Raw genomic sequence first — 15,716 nt, 5'->3', positions numbered from 1 at the left:
TCAGTAACACGGAGCTTTAGTCAATTTACATCTTACATATTTACAATGGAATTAAATGTCCCTCTTTGTTTCAGGATGATGAATTTTGTAGCTGTCTCCAACTTTAAATTGCTTAACAGATGCTCAGTCAGCCTTCACTGAATCACCCAAATAGTCAGCAAAGATTATTGCTTGTCTTCTCTGTTGTTCTGTATCATAAACAAAAATAGGTTTCTTTTTCTCCTTTTTTTTTTTTTTTAGAATAATTCAATTTCTTATAAAAGATCATTAAAATGAGTTTTAAAGAAAATTATGGAATATTACTGTACAGTCTCAGCATTTCAGGATATGATCACAGAGGATATTCTGGAAGCAGCAAGTTTATGCAAGGTCAGGGCAGTGAATATCCCAAAGGAAAACCCAACTCTATAAAGCAGCACAAGGCACAAAGTGCTTTAGTCCCAACCATGCTATTAAAGAAATGTTTGCTTAAGGCTGACAGTTCTTGAAGTTTGATGAAGAGTTGTTTACAACTAATTAATCTGAAGAATAAAAATGTTACTCTCTTTTCCATCTTTAACTTGCTCTCCTGGATGAACTATGAATAACAGAAGTATCAGAATCTCAGGAATTCATTGCTGTTGACAAGACCTGAGCACGTTGCTGCGTTCACCAGTTCTCACTCCTCCAAGGAGAGCTGCAAACGAGCTCTGAAGGCCATTACATCAAAATGATTTGCCAAACAAAATGATTTTGTCATCTGAGGGAAAGGTGGTTAACGGCTCAAAACTTCTGCCAGCCAGCTAATGAAGACACTTTGGCAGCATCTTCTGCAGAGATTATTCCCAGCAAGCAATGAAACACCATCTGCATGGCCAGAGAAGGGCAAACAGGGGGTTTGTACCGAAGAGGAATTCCTGATCAGTCATTCAGGACAAGGGCAGAATCAGGGCTCAATGGGGAAACAAACAATTAAAATGTTTCTATTAAAAACTGAATTAAATAGAGCAAACAAACACTGAAACAAACTAAAAGTATCAACATCCACTGAAGTGAAAATCCCTTGAATCACAATAGAAGAATCAAAAATCATATTTCATTTTACCTACAGAAGAAAAGAACTATTACATCTGACCACCATGGTCAGTGAACACAGGTCATAGCTTTAAAAGCCTTCAGGATTTACTGGTTTTATCTTCTGCTGTTTATGAAGAGGACATGCCCAGAAATCACTGAGGTAGGAATAAAACTTAGGACACCACCTAAAGCACAGATGTACTGGAATAATTCAACACTATTGATTTTCATTAGAAAAGTTACAGAGGAAATATTCAAATACATCAGGAGTTTCACATCTCCCTGTTTTAAGCACAGCATGGAGCATTTGCCAAGTCAAGATACAAAAGGAACATTTCTGTTGGTCAAGTAAAATATTCTGTCTGTAGTAAGAGCAGCTTTGTATTTCTTTGTGGAAAACTCGTCCTTTCACCTTCACCTGCCCAAAGAGCTCTGAAAACAAACAAACAAACCAGGAAAACCCCACAGCAAAGACCTAAAAGAGAATAAAAGCTGAGGAGAAATGCCCATTAAAGGAGGGTGTCAAAGACTGCTCTTTGGACTTGTACAGCTCCTTTCCACTGATGTACCTACACAGGGCTTTTACTCTTTTCTTTGGTTTTAAATGCAAAGATGAACATTTCTTTTCCATTTTCATGCAGACTGACATTTTTTCCCACCAGCTTTTTTCAGGCAGACAGCAAGTATTGTCTCAGGAGGTAACAAGTTATCTTGAAGGGACTCTACAGACTAATAAAATGCTTTGAAGAGTATTAAGGAGGTCAATCTGTCCAATTTGTTTTAATTGAACTAGACACAGATGGTATATGGTTTAGTTTAATTAGGCTGTAGATAAAGAACATTTCAACTTGCCAGTGAAGGATAAATCACTAAATAGCAGCAGCATATACTTGAAAATATAGAAGGCCAAAACCTTTGCCGCGTAACTGAGAAACTGGGGCAATTTCTATCAAAGGATCAAAAGACTAGTCCCATTAGAAAAAATAAGGAAAAACTTCATGAGGCCCTACATAAATTATGAGTAAATTGAGAAAATTGTAAAATACATTCTGAGAAACATTTATTTACTACAAAAGTAATGCTGGTTCTTTCATTACAGGAACATAATACAATAAGGCACAGTAATCTATCACAAACTATAGTTACAATTAAATAGATTATTCTACCCATCCATTAAGGAGATCTAATTATGGACTATCATTAGCAAGGACATAATTCTTTTTTTCCTTTGTTTTTTCGATTACTACCTATTTGTTTTCTCCCTTTATTGACAAACTTCACTTCTAAGTTATCATCTTTTAAGTCAAAATAACATTAACAGTCTTTTAAAAACTGGCTATACTCAGATGATTTTGCACAAGGCTGAGAAGACTGCAGAAATCCAGTTAAAGCTGTTTTCTCTAGTCTGCTTTTTGAAATTATTATTCCAGGAAGCTTTTTGAACCAACAGTTTCCTGCCACTGGCCTTATTTACAACTCCACCTCTTTTTAATCACAATGAATAAAACATATACAAAACTGCAAGGCTTATTAAAAAAAAAAAAAAAAAAAAAAAAGAGGGGGTGACAGCTGAGCCCGGTATTTTAGCCAAAAAAGATGGGGATGGTGGGCACATTTACTCAAATCAACTGCAGCAAATGCCCAGCTGATGGTGGTGACTGCAGGAACTGGGAGCCCAGCTCTGCACCTGCAGAAGAAATTTCTCCTTGCTGTGGTTATTTGAGTCTCCTAAATCCCAAGGAAAAAAAAAAAAAAAAAAAAAAAAAAAAAAGAAAAAAATTTAAAAAAAAAAAAAAAAAAAAAAAGATGGGGTGACAGCTGAGCTCGGTATTTTAGCCAAAAAAGATGGGGATGGTGGGCACATTTACTCAAATCAACTGCAGCAAATGCCCAGCTGATGGTGGTGACTGCAGGAACTGGGAGCCCAGCTCTGCACCTGCAGAAGAAATTTCTCCTTGCTGTGGTTATTTGAGTCTCCTAAATCCCAAGGACTGTGGGAGGACACCCTAAACCCACGGCAGCATCTCAAGTTCCATTTCCTACTAAATGAACTATAAATTTTTTATCTGGTTTTATAGGCATCACTCCCTATCATTTCTGCAGCAGTTGGTGCCATCACCACCAAGGCCAGAGCTCTTCCTGCCTGGGATTTTGTAGGAAATGCACTGAACACTTTTGTACAATCAACGTTTTCCTGAGGGCTCTGAGTGGAACAGATGCAGCACACTTTATTTGGCATCTTTTTAACTTTTCTTGCAGTTGTAAACCTCACACACTCTTTATTTCTGCGTTAAAGAAACAGTTTAAATACCAAGTTTGTAAATCAAGCACAGTTCATTAAGCACCAAAGACTCCCACTGACTCAGATGCAAATTTTGTACTAATGTTAGAAATGCTTGGAAACCCACTGCTTCCCAGACCTTTCCCTGAATTTGTCTTCACCCCCCAGACTTCCAAAGCAGTGCCTTGCGTTCAGAACATTCTACAAATCTCAGCTGCTGGCCCCTGCAGTTGAGAGCAGTTCTCATTTTTACTGAGCTTTCCCTTGACAAACAAGTGATTTCTTAAAACGGGAATGCTGAGCCACATAACTTTCAGTACTGCAGGTTTTTTCCACCCAGGTATTTGTGGAACTGCAATGTTTTTAAAATAAATATATGCCATAAATACTTTTAGATATATGACACTTCTGCCCAAGCAGACACACAACTGCATAACAAAAATCCAGTGCAAATAGTAAATATCTTGCATTTTGAACAGCACAGAACACCCTCACAAACTCCCACATCAGGTGTTGATTTATTAACCTAATTTTCAAAAGCACCAAGTGCCTCCTTGCAGCTCCTGTTGGCTCTGCTGGGGAACACAAACACTAATGAGCATGGAAAATGAACAATATCTGTGTTCACATGCCTGCGTGTGCATGGATGAGGAATTCCACATCCCCTTTACAGTAGGGCACATTTTGCCAAAAGGCCTTAATTAAAAAAATAAATCTCATATTCCAGATATCTTCATGCATGACATTCTCAGAAGGCAAAAAAAAAAAAAAAAATCTGCTACTTTTGAAGGAGGAACTTGATTTTTAATGCGATCCTTTTGAACCCAAACTTCAGGAAAGGTTTAATTTTTGGAAGGCTGTATTGATGAAGATGCATTGGTCTTTTATTGCAGTGAGTAATAACCCAAATTCTTGGAGTGTGTCCCGAGAGTATTGGCAAAACAAGCAGCAATGAACCTGAGGGAGGGGCTGCTGTGACACGACAGGAAAATGAAATGCAGCGTGAGGACGGCTGAAGTGAGAGAAAATAAAACCCTGCTTTTTTCCTCGTTTATTTTAGAACTACTTGAAAATAAAGTTTTATTAGAGGAGCCATTTCTGGACTGTTATGTCAGTGAAGTGACTTGATTTAGACACAGAGCTCCTCGTGAGGAGCCTGGAGGAGTTGGGGTCTGTGCTGGTGCTGTCTCCTCGTTTGACCCCGGGGCTTTGCTGCTGCCAAACACAAAGCTCTGGGAAGCACTTTGATTTGATTTGAGCTTGTAAGATCAGTAAACAGCTGCACCTTCTCACAGAAGAGCAAAGGATTAGTCTGGAATGGGAGAATAGAACATTTTCTACCCCTCTCTATAATGCACTTCCAGCAAATTAAAAAAAAAAAAAAAAAAAAGTGTTTCTATTTATCTTAATTTTACCTCTGTGTGGGCAGGTTTCTAAATCAAACATGTTAAATATAAACCCATTTGTGTGTGACCAAAGTCTTTCGTATTATTTATGGAGAGTCCCCTTTGTGCAGGAATATTGAACAAAGTCTGTTGATTGCAGAGTTCTTTTTATTTTCCTGAATGGCCCAATCATGCTCTTGGCACATGGAGAGACAAGTAGCAGATGTTAAACAAAACTCTGAGGGATTTATACATTCCTCCTAAAAGTTACAGGAATGCTTTATTTCTAGTGGGTTTGGGTTTTTTTTTTTGTTTTTTTCCTATCCTTCTATCTTTTTTTGGTTCTGCTTCTCCCAAAGTCTAAATACCAAAGTATTTTGACTCCTATCCTATTTGGTATTAAAGCAGAGTATTGACTTCACTACATTTCAAAACTGACAACTGAATTTTGGTAGAACAAGATCAACATGACAGAAAAAATCCCTGAAAATTTGAGAATAACCACAAAAATCAAAGCCTTTGGTTATTAAAATTCTTATTTTTCTTTCTCAAGGGAAGTAAAAATAATATAGTTTTAATATAGTTTATTATAGTTTTAAAAAGGGAATGACATTAATATGCATTGAGGAATGGGACTTCAGGCTTCAGATTTAACAATCCAACGTCTCTACTCATAACTAGGTCAATCTGTAGGTACTAATATAGATCTTGGAAAATAGAAGTGGATTTTGAGTAAGAAAGAATTTCACAAAGCTATTTGTAAGAAGGAATGCCCAGGTCTTCTTTCTGCTGCATGGTAAGATTGTAGGACTCAAAATGTCTTTAATTAAATGTAAATAATTTTTGCAGGAAGGAAAAAATAATTTGGGATAATCCTAGATTTCAAATTTTTCTATGGGAAAAAATTATTCTAGAATAAAACCTGGGTCAAAGAAACTAAGAACCTCCCCCAAAAACACTCCATGTATTTATGCATGGCCTATTTAACATAGGTTTTCTATATATTCTCATGCCAGTCTGTTCCTAACTCCCTCAAACCTCATCACTGCAGTCAGGTTGCTTTTTATCCTATTTTTGGACAGGGTAAATCAGAATTTTTATACATCTCTACTTGTACATACACCCTAAAAGGAACCATTCTCTGGTGCTCACTGGAGTCCCTGTCCAATCAATCATAATTTGCTTTTCATTCCAAGAAATCAGACTTTCAAACTGCACCTGCCTGTGATTTTCCAGGCCACTTTTCCCACTGGAATGACCAAAGTCCATCTGAAAGATGGAGGAAAAAGCTTTTTATTCCTTTTACGTATTTTTACCCAATCTCTGGCAACACAAAATGAAGAATAGTGACCCCGTGGACTCCAGTCTGTGATTTACAATTCCCAGCATTGTAATTAGACACCAAGTGCTCAACTTAATGATAATAAAGCAATTAGGTGGATAGGAGAAAAAGCTATTTGCAGACCAAAGATGGATCATTTCTCATCTTATTATAACTTTTATAAAAAGAACGAAGACCTTAAGATTTCGAAAATGCCTTTTCAAGAGGGGTTACATAGAAATTGCTCTTAAAAATTACACTGTTTCTATTAAGTTTAATTTTAAGACTTTCTTTTTGATAAACTCTTTAATTAATGTCCCTGAAGTTAATAATTTACTACATTCTACCAGTACTTCACTGCTAATAGGTTCTAACCTAAATAATAACTAGCTTTCAAAAAACTCCAGGTTTTGGGCTTTTTTTTTTTTCTTTTCTAAAAAAAGAAAGGAAAGTAGCCAAAGCTATGCAGACACATCTTACAGCTATTTTTGTAGAGGCTTTTATCTCCTTTCTGGTCCGTTCTCTGCTGGTCTGATGCTCCTGTTGCCATAGAAACAGACCTGAAGGTGCTTTGATACAGATTACAATGGTGTTCCCAACACTGAGACATTTCTTTCATCCTCAGTTCAGCAGGTACTGTTCTCATGAGGATGGAAAGGAAAAGGAATAAATCAATCTCTGACTTTTCCATCAATTAAATTCTCATTAGCAGAATTTATGATATGCTTCTGCCTTCAGTTTATGAGCTCAGCACTGATCACTGGTACTTTAAGGACTGAGGTTCATTAATTACACAGGCCATGCCACAGTTAATTTATTTGCAAGGGAACAGCAAAAATCAAATTATGAAGGGAATCATGACTGGCATCGTCTTAACTTCAGCAGAAGCTTCAGGAATTGGTTTTTCAGCACAGGTAATGCTCCTCTGCTTTAAAATCTGTTTGCATCAAGTTTCATTGGGCTGCTAGAAAAACCAGATCAATTGTAAAATGACAGCATATTAAGATAACACTTAATACACATTCCCTGAGGTCACTGATCACTTCAAGACAAATCCTATCTCTCCCAAAGGCTGAAGAAAAACCTGGGAGCTATTTGGATCTCTTCAGAGTATGACCCCAATGACGGCCAGTGAAAACGAGAAAACACAAGAGCAATGGCCAGGAAGGAACCCAAACTGTTCCTGTTCATGCAGAGCTTCCCTGATGCTTTCCCAGCAGCTGCTGGAGAAAGGGAGCTGCAGTGGAAGAGGGTGGCAGCTGCTCCTTCCCAGCCAGGATGTCCCCACCTCCCCTCCCTGCTTTCCTCTCTCTCATCGCCCTGCTCCAGGGTCACGGCACCTCCATGAAAGAGCTCTGCTCCTTCCTGAGAGCACAAGTTGTTCTTTCCTCCCCAGCCCAGAGGAGCCTCACTGGAGCTGTGATTTACACCAAGGAGCTGAGGCCACACCACCTCAGCTCAGCAGAGACCAGCAAACATCTGCAGCACCCCAAGGACAGAGCCCCAGCCACTCCCTGAGATGGGGACACTCTGGTGACACATTAAAATCACTCTGAGCATATGGGATCTGCAGTGCTTTTCAAAATTAGCCCACTTCTTTTATTCCAAATTAAGACTGAATCTAATTTTGGTGCAAGAACTGCCACCTCACCAAACAGACAGTGCTAAAAATTGCCAGCATTCTGCAAGGCTCTCTCAGTGGTCTGTCTGTGCCTCTTCTAGCTACTGAGTTCAGTGTGCCATAATCACTCTTTTTTATTTTAAAACCCACATAGTTTTGGGGGTGGAACCTGATAGAAATGTCTATGGTGCATTTTACACATGACATCTCATGTAACAAAACAGATTATTAGTAATTCTTAGGCATTCTGCCCCCCTAAACCCAAATATCAGCACATTTACAGAGAGTTTAAAGATTGACACAGGAGACTTTTGCCAAGGGGAAACAAAAGCTGACTAGGAAATAATGAATCTCAACCCAAATTGCACAAAACTCAATATATTCTTAACAACTGGAAAATAAGTGCTGCTGGAATCATGCTAACTTCAATTTGGGGAGTTAGAAAGAGTTTTGATGGTGAAAATCAGCACCAAGGAGTTGCTGGCACCACAACTGCACCCCATCCACAAGATTTCTTTTTACTACTGGGAATAACTTAGCTGTGAGCTCTCCTTTTATAGTCCCACTGCCTAATTGTTCTGCAGTGCTAACTTGTGAAAATCAGGGATATTTTTAGGTTCATCATTTATATACATTTCCTAACTGTCTGAGCAGAGCTCTGTTCAGTGATTAACTCTTAGCAGCATCACCTATGTTGTATTATGTACTGCACAGGAAATGGCTAGAAAGAAAAATACAAAGTCTAAATTTTATGATACAGCTATTCAGCACTTGCACTGTTCTCGATTGGGAAAATAAAAAATATACTCCTTATAAATAAAAAGCTATGAACTTTCAAATCTCAGAGGCTGTAACAAAAACCTAAACTGCACTCCCAACATCTCAGCACAAACTCCATGAACTGAAAGCCTGAAGGGCTGCAGTGGAGGATGTGAGCAAATGTTCCTTGGAGTCACACACTGTGCAGGCAGCCACCCACCATGGATTTCCTTCTCATGGGGTGCTCAAGGAGAGGATTCACACAGCTCCTTTCACACTGCAGGGAAATTTTTCCATGCAGAGGGACACAGAGACAGTTTGGAGACTGGGTTACAGGAAAAAGGTGGGAATTACCAGTAGTTATAAAAGTTCATGAACCTGTTCCTTTGTAATTTAATTCTGCTTTTGCTGAGGATTGCTCACTGTAGCTAAAAGCCGTTTCAGCTGCAATAAAAGGAGCCTGTGCTTTAATTTAGGAATAGAAGGTGCACATGTTTTCTCGGGGGATGATTAATTCAAACACATTGCAGCACAAGAACTGCTCTCACGTAACCTGGGAAGCTGCTTGCAGCCACTCAGAAGAAGGCATTTGGGAGAGCAGTGCCACCAACTTCTCAGCACAGGCAGGGATGGGCAATGCCATGAACTTCTGTGCCCAGAACCTCCTCCCAGTGCTGGAGGAAAATGAGCCCAATATTCCTCAGGATGCACAGAGCCCTTTTGGGCAGGTTTCCTCCTTTAATTTCTCTGCCTTTCCACTAAAATCTTACCTCTGCACTGATTCTGTTCAAATTGTAATTTCATTGTCAACATAACCACACTTTGTAATGAGCCACTGTCACACAGCACCATGGAAAAAAAACAACTAAAACATTAGAAAACCAAGCAATTTCCCCCCACTATTACATTTTAGGGCTTTGAAGTCAAAACCATAGACATGAAACCTTTATTTCTCCATAAACTGCTTTGGATATTCTTCAGAGATCCAAAAGTCAGGGTAACAACAAGCAAGAAAATGCTTATATTTGTAAGAAAAATTATCTTTCTGTAAAAAAAAATCTATCTTTTTGTATCTATCTTTTTTTTTTGTATCTATCTTTTCTGTCCTGTAAAATTTGTTTTAAAGCACTTATGATAAATAACAGAAAGAATAAAAATTTTCAGCTCCTTCAGCATCACCTGCTGCACTAACTGTGATCATGCTGGTTTTGTTATCCAGGACATGCTTTTGGGGAAAGGCTGCGGTAATATAGCAAGGAACACCATATTTTGACAGAAGTATGTTTGCATTGTAATTGCTTTTTATTAAGAATATTACCTACTGCCTGCATCTAATAATGTCTATTGCAAACAAAATCAATGTGATTAATAATTATCATAATTAGAAACCACAGACATACAAACACTTTTAGTTGTTTCCTTAATCTGTAAATAGAGGGGACTTCATATTTTCTGTTTAGGGAATGCAATGAAAAATTCCATCAGAGCTGTTTAAGAATCACTTCCAAAAATTCATACAGGCTTCTTTTAAAGAGAACAATTTTTAATCTGGCAAGCAGTGAACTGCTTCTTGCCAGGTCTCCCTGCAATTGTTTATCTTTTCTGATGAAGCAAGAAGGTTTTCATCTTAATTAAAAAGAAAATATTTCTAGGACAAGATTGCCTATTACTCCAAATTCAGATTAGCAATAAACCTGCCCCCAAACCTTAGTGAGATATGGTTGGACTTGGTGATCTTAAAGATCCTTTCCAATCTAAGTGATTCCATGATTCTGTAATATTTTATCAAATTATGTTTGTTGCTGCTCCAATCTCAAGATGTCCAACATTTATAACAGTTGTTTTCCACTGTACAAAACAACTACAGAGTTAAAAGCAAATCAGACAAGCCCTGCTGCTGCATTTCATTATCCTTGGAAAAAGACTGGAAAGCTTTCTGATTAAAACCCCTTTTTAACTAGTTTTATAGTAAATCTTAATACTGTGCTTCCAGTTACTGCCTTTTCTCCTCATGAGTTTGGTTTTTTTTAATTCCCTAGGCCAGTCAAGCAGCTCTCTTTTTCCATTCTGAAACCAGCCTCCTACATGTAAATATGATCTAGAAACATTATTAAATGCCAGTGGGGGAAATAAAATGGAAAAAAAAAATAAGAAGAAAAATATTCCAGCATTTCCTGGAACTGAACAGAAAAAGAAATCTGGTCAAGACACCTAAGTCCTCCAGGGCAGAGCAGTTATATTAATTAATTCTGGCTTAGTACAGAGGTGATTCTTCAAATCATTTTTCTCAGAGCCCCAGCCATGAAATGAGCAGTGTACCAGTGCAGTAAATGTGGACATCAGCACTCCCTGAGCCTCAGGGCAAACCCAACCCCCTGCTGCCACTCTGAGCACCAGCATTTCTGAATTAAGAGTTTCCCACTGGTCCCCCAGCACATGAATTTTTAAGGGTCACTCTTTCTCCTCCCAGCTCTGGAATCACAGAAACCATAAAATGAAAATCACATTGGAGCCTCACAGGGCTCATGTCCCATCTCAGGGAAAATCCACAGCACTGTGGAGAGAGGGAAACCCCAAGAAAAAAGATCTTAATTTCTTCTATTGGCAGCCCCTTGCAGCAGTTCCCCATCAGCAAATCAGCACACCCAAAAACCTGCCCTGTTATGGAGTAATTTGTCCCTTGCCACAAACTGCCCTTGAGAGGCCTGGTCACAGTTTAAGAGACAAAAAATTACTCAAAGATCATGCTTTAAAGACCTTTAACACTTCAGTTCTTTCCCAAATTCCAAACGAAGAGCTCCAGAATTCAACATAAAACATTTCCCTGAAAAACAGAATCATGATTCCTGAACTACCTCTGCCTTTGTACCAGGGGTGCACAGCTGGCCAGCAGTGACTTTATGATCCACTGAAAATCCTGCTTCAGTTTCTTCTGAACAGTGCCTTCATGACCACACTGATTTATTTTTGCTTTTTTCTTATTTTTTCTTCCTCTGAGTGATTTTTTTTGTTGTTTTAATAAACTATATCTCAACACATATAAAAAAATCTGAAATATTGTACTCTAGAACTGCATATCCCAATATCCAAGCCACTGATGAAAATACCCAACTCCTGCAGCATCCCACAGAACCACCCAGTTGTTCACATTCCCACTGAACTTTCAAACGTGCTTAAGATAATAAAGCTCCCAAAAATTTTCAGTATCAAGAGGATAATTGACTTGGAAATTGCAGTATGTAACCTTTGACTTCCCTGTGTTCAGTTACCCCGCAATGATGAGGGGGCTTTGCTGTTTGATTTTATGTAAGGACACATCTGGATCTTCCCATCCATTCTCTCCTAGGTGCTTAAAGGCTAAAAACTCACCAAGCACAGTCAGATTTCAAATCCATTCACTGTTGAGTCACCCACTCTAATTTAAATTTTTTCACTTTTTAATTTCTATTTATTTTGCTCATAATCCTCCCTTGGATTCTCTATTATTAAAATCTGAAAGGGAAATAGTGCTGATCCAGAGGCCATGCTCTGTGAGCTCCTGTGCACTCAAAGTCTTATAAACTTTTACTGAAACACAAACTACAGTCAAACACTATTTTAAATTAATGCCTGGGGTTTTTTTAATTACATGCAGCATGTAATTAGGAACATTTTAATATATAACAAAGCCACCTTCTGGTCACTGAATTCCGTTAACAAAGAAAACAAATATTTAACTCAATTTTTCAATAAACTGACCAACTATACCTTAATATTGAACACATCTTAACAAAGTTTGTTACAACACTCCATTTCTGAGGCTGCTCTTACATTTTTACACTGATTTGCCAAAGTTTTAAGTATTTCATCTATGACTTCACATAGTTTTAAGAACATCAAGCATCTTCCAAAAGCAAGCACCTGAACTGGAGATGAGGCTTCCTGTGACTCAGGAGGGCAGCAGCAGCAGGAGCTGTTAAATTCTACTCAACAGCATCAACAGAGAGAGGTGGCCATAACGAGAAGAGGAATAATTTCTGTTGAGAGCTGTTAGACAGCAGGAAAACAAATCCTGAGCTGCTTTTTGCTAAGAAACCAGAGCTCACACCCTGCCAAGTAATAAGGAAATGCACAATTTTTTTTGATTGTGTGACTTCTTGTTTCACTGAAACAGGATATTGCTCCCCAGACACCACCACTGCAATGCCACTCAAGGATGAGCACTTTATTCCTAAGTATTATTTTCCTTTTGGCACAAACAGGCATTTCAACCTCACATTTCAGCTACTCTGAGTAAAACAAGAAGAGACTTATTTTAAGCTTTCCTCTTTTGCACTCACCTTTACTAAGGCATTATTTTGCAAGGACTGCCTCATTTATATTAAAAGTACGGGGCACCATAATTTAACATTATTCTGATACACAACAATTATTATTATATAATGATTATAATTATTATAATTATTGCTCTGGAAAATTAATTTTATTAATGACAGTATTACTCTTACAATTAATGGAAGGGTTACACTGGAGCTTTTGAGTACACAAATTAATTGTGCACCTGCTCAAAATAATCTAGAAAAGGATATTTTAATATTTAAAAATCTGCTAAATGTTATGATAAGCTTTATAGCACACTACATTTCAGAACAAAGCTTGTAGCAACTGGGAGAATAATCAGTTGCTGAATTGTAAAAGGGTTTAAATTATAGTCAAACATTTCAGTAAATTAAAGTATAACATTCTAAAATCCTCTTTGTGTAATAGTACCCACTAATGTAGCACAGTTTTAATAAAACATATTTATTTTCTGATTGCTTTTAATCTTCAAACTGTTTTTGAGCAATTGCTGCTGTGTAAATATTGAAAATGATCATTTGGTAACCCAAATACAGAAACGAGGCATTAGACTGATTTATTTAATCACTAAGCCCAAAACCCCACCTCATGAAATGCAGTCAGCAATATTAAAGAACATTAACAACCTGTCACAGATTCTGTCACCATGAAAAGATTCTCAGTAAAATGAAATGGTCTCACACACAAACGTGTGTTCCCATTTCTGAACTTCAGGTGAACAACCCCAAAGAACTATCTTATAAAAAAAATATAAATAATCAAGAGCACTTTTAAGAGCCAAACCATTCATTATGGACACAGCAGAGCTACTCATGAGTGTTACCACTCAATCAAGAATAACTTCCATTAATATCCTACATCACAAGTGGGCACTAAGCTAAAACCAGATTTGGGTTATTCTCCTTGTGGTTTTAGGACGGACCAAAGTAAATCAGAAATCATCTCCTGATTAGAAAATGCAGGTATATAGTTCATACCTACAAATCATTGCTTACAGGGATAAACTATATGCAGAGAACAAGGAATTCAGCAGATTTTCTTTAATTGTTGAGACTTTTGCTGAAATTGGGCCCCTTTGGGGGTTTTGCCATCAACAGTCTCCAGCCAGATCAGGGTGAGAACATCACCCACACGGGGCTCACCTGGGTTTCAGCCTCTCTGCAGCTCAAGGCACTTCAAATACACAACTCCCCAACTCCAAAAGCCTGCTTTAGCTGTTAACTACATTTACAGAGCCAATTGCCCCATTGCAAAGCTAAAAGAAATCAGGAACTTTCAGAAAAACAAAGGTTTGAAGAACAATTTTGGTTTCTTGCCCTCGCCTAACAAGTGTTTTTTTAGAGAGGTCTGTATCAGCTAAACAAGAGATACTGAACACTCCCATCTTAATTACACTTCTAACTTTAGCATTTTTCTTCTGTACTTAAATATAAATTATGTGAAATGTATTAAAATGGAAGGTTTAAAAATTCTTCTCGGTTCTTCAACATTTCCCCATATTTTAATTTAAAAATGAGAGAACTTTTTAATATCTGAAATTTTCCAAGACCCCTTGTGGCTTCTGCCCATATATTGTTCAGTGACCTCCTGGCTGGCATATTGAAACAATTCATGAGAAGCTCATTAAAAGCTAGCAGGAAAATTCTTCTGGTGCATTTTATCAGAGGAAATAATGGCCTACAATCTAGAGCATGAATATGTGATAAGAAACAAAACAAAGCCATTCAGACAAAGAACACTTGGAATGTATTGTTCCCATAAGCAGATGTTAAATTACTTCACTGTAAAGTGGGATTTATAAAACCCAAAGAAATGTTATTTTTATGTGAACAAATGAGATCAGTTTATTATTTCAGCAGGGTGACACAAAGATCCTGCACATGTGTCTCACCAGGCAGGCAGATGTGTGGAGAGGAAAAACTGGTTGTGGACCAAAAATGCTACAGAAGCATGGACAGAGCAGGATGGAATGGGAGTAGCCAGACTCCTAGACTAGCTCAAACATGAAAATAAAATAAAAACCCAGTAAGCCAGCTGGCTCAAGATTAAATTGTCATTTAACTGGAGCTACAGATCTTTGTGTACAGTGAGACAAGGACCAGAGACAGCTCAAAAGATACACTTTGAGATAAGGTAGATAGTAAGAAAGCTCAGAGAAAGCTTCAGCCTTCCTGGGAATTGTTAATGTCAAATACATCCAACATAAAGCAAAGAAAATAAAACGCTGATTCATGGCTGGGTGAACGACTCAGGGCTGTCACATTCTGAGGACACTGTTCTTGGTCACACACTCAAGCTTACTGCTCTTACCAAAAATAGATTTTTCAGTCCATAAATGTTCACTTCACAACTGTTAAAACCCACTTGGACTCAATTATCTGTCGTGAAGAACCCATTGATCCTGTCTGTAATCCACTCTCGTGGGTGTAACAACATAAATCTGAAATGTCGGTGTACTCACATCAGTGTCGGGCCCCTTGTCAGCCCCAGGACAGGAGAAGGTGACGAACTCATGGCACCTCTTGTGAACCACAAAACAGCAAACTGGCAGAAAAAGGGGAAACAACAGTTAGAGTGGTTGGTGGTGGGGTTCCTTTTTTTTTTATTTTGTAAAAAATAGAAAATAAAACTTAAATATTTCACCTGTAAGTCAAGGAAAGCAAGCAGAGTCCCATGTAAAATAAAGACACAAGACACCAAGCAAACACTGTGATTAAAGAGGAGATAACCATTCACATTTAAAAACCAAGAGGCTCTACACAATGATAAATCTTTAATGCTGGAGACAGCCCACAGTGCTCAAATACAGCGTGGGATGAGCAGTTCTACAAAGGCACATTTCCTGGATCTCAATCCTGCTCTGTCACAGGAACTGTCAGTGTGCATCCAGGAGGCAGAAGTGAGGAATGTGAAGCTGGAATGAAACCCATCCTTGGGTGTGGGATTTGCTCCCCT

The 15,716-nt window shown here is 38.1% G+C and overlaps 1 protein-coding gene across 2 annotated transcripts in view; it reads right to left on the bottom strand.

Annotated features, from left to right (window-relative positions):
* PRKCA (protein kinase C alpha) overlaps positions 1–15,716 on the bottom strand; it is a 147,394-nt gene that overhangs the window by 72,251 nt on the left and 59,427 nt on the right. For both annotated transcript variants that reach the window (XM_041485642.1, XM_041485643.1), the window contains exon 3: positions 15,223–15,305. In XM_041485642.1, coding sequence (XP_041341576.1) covers positions 15,223–15,305 — 83 coding nt within the window. The remainder of the gene's footprint in view (positions 1–15,222; positions 15,306–15,716) is intronic.

Source organism: Pyrgilauda ruficollis, unplaced genomic scaffold (genome assembly GCF_017590135.1).
Source record: "Pyrgilauda ruficollis isolate IOZ18807 unplaced genomic scaffold, ASM1759013v1 scaffold72, whole genome shotgun sequence".
Lineage (NCBI taxonomy): Eukaryota > Metazoa > Chordata > Aves > Passeriformes > Passeridae > Pyrgilauda > Pyrgilauda ruficollis.
The sequence above is the reverse complement of the archived record's forward strand: the minus strand, read 5'-3'. Positions and strand labels throughout refer to the sequence as shown.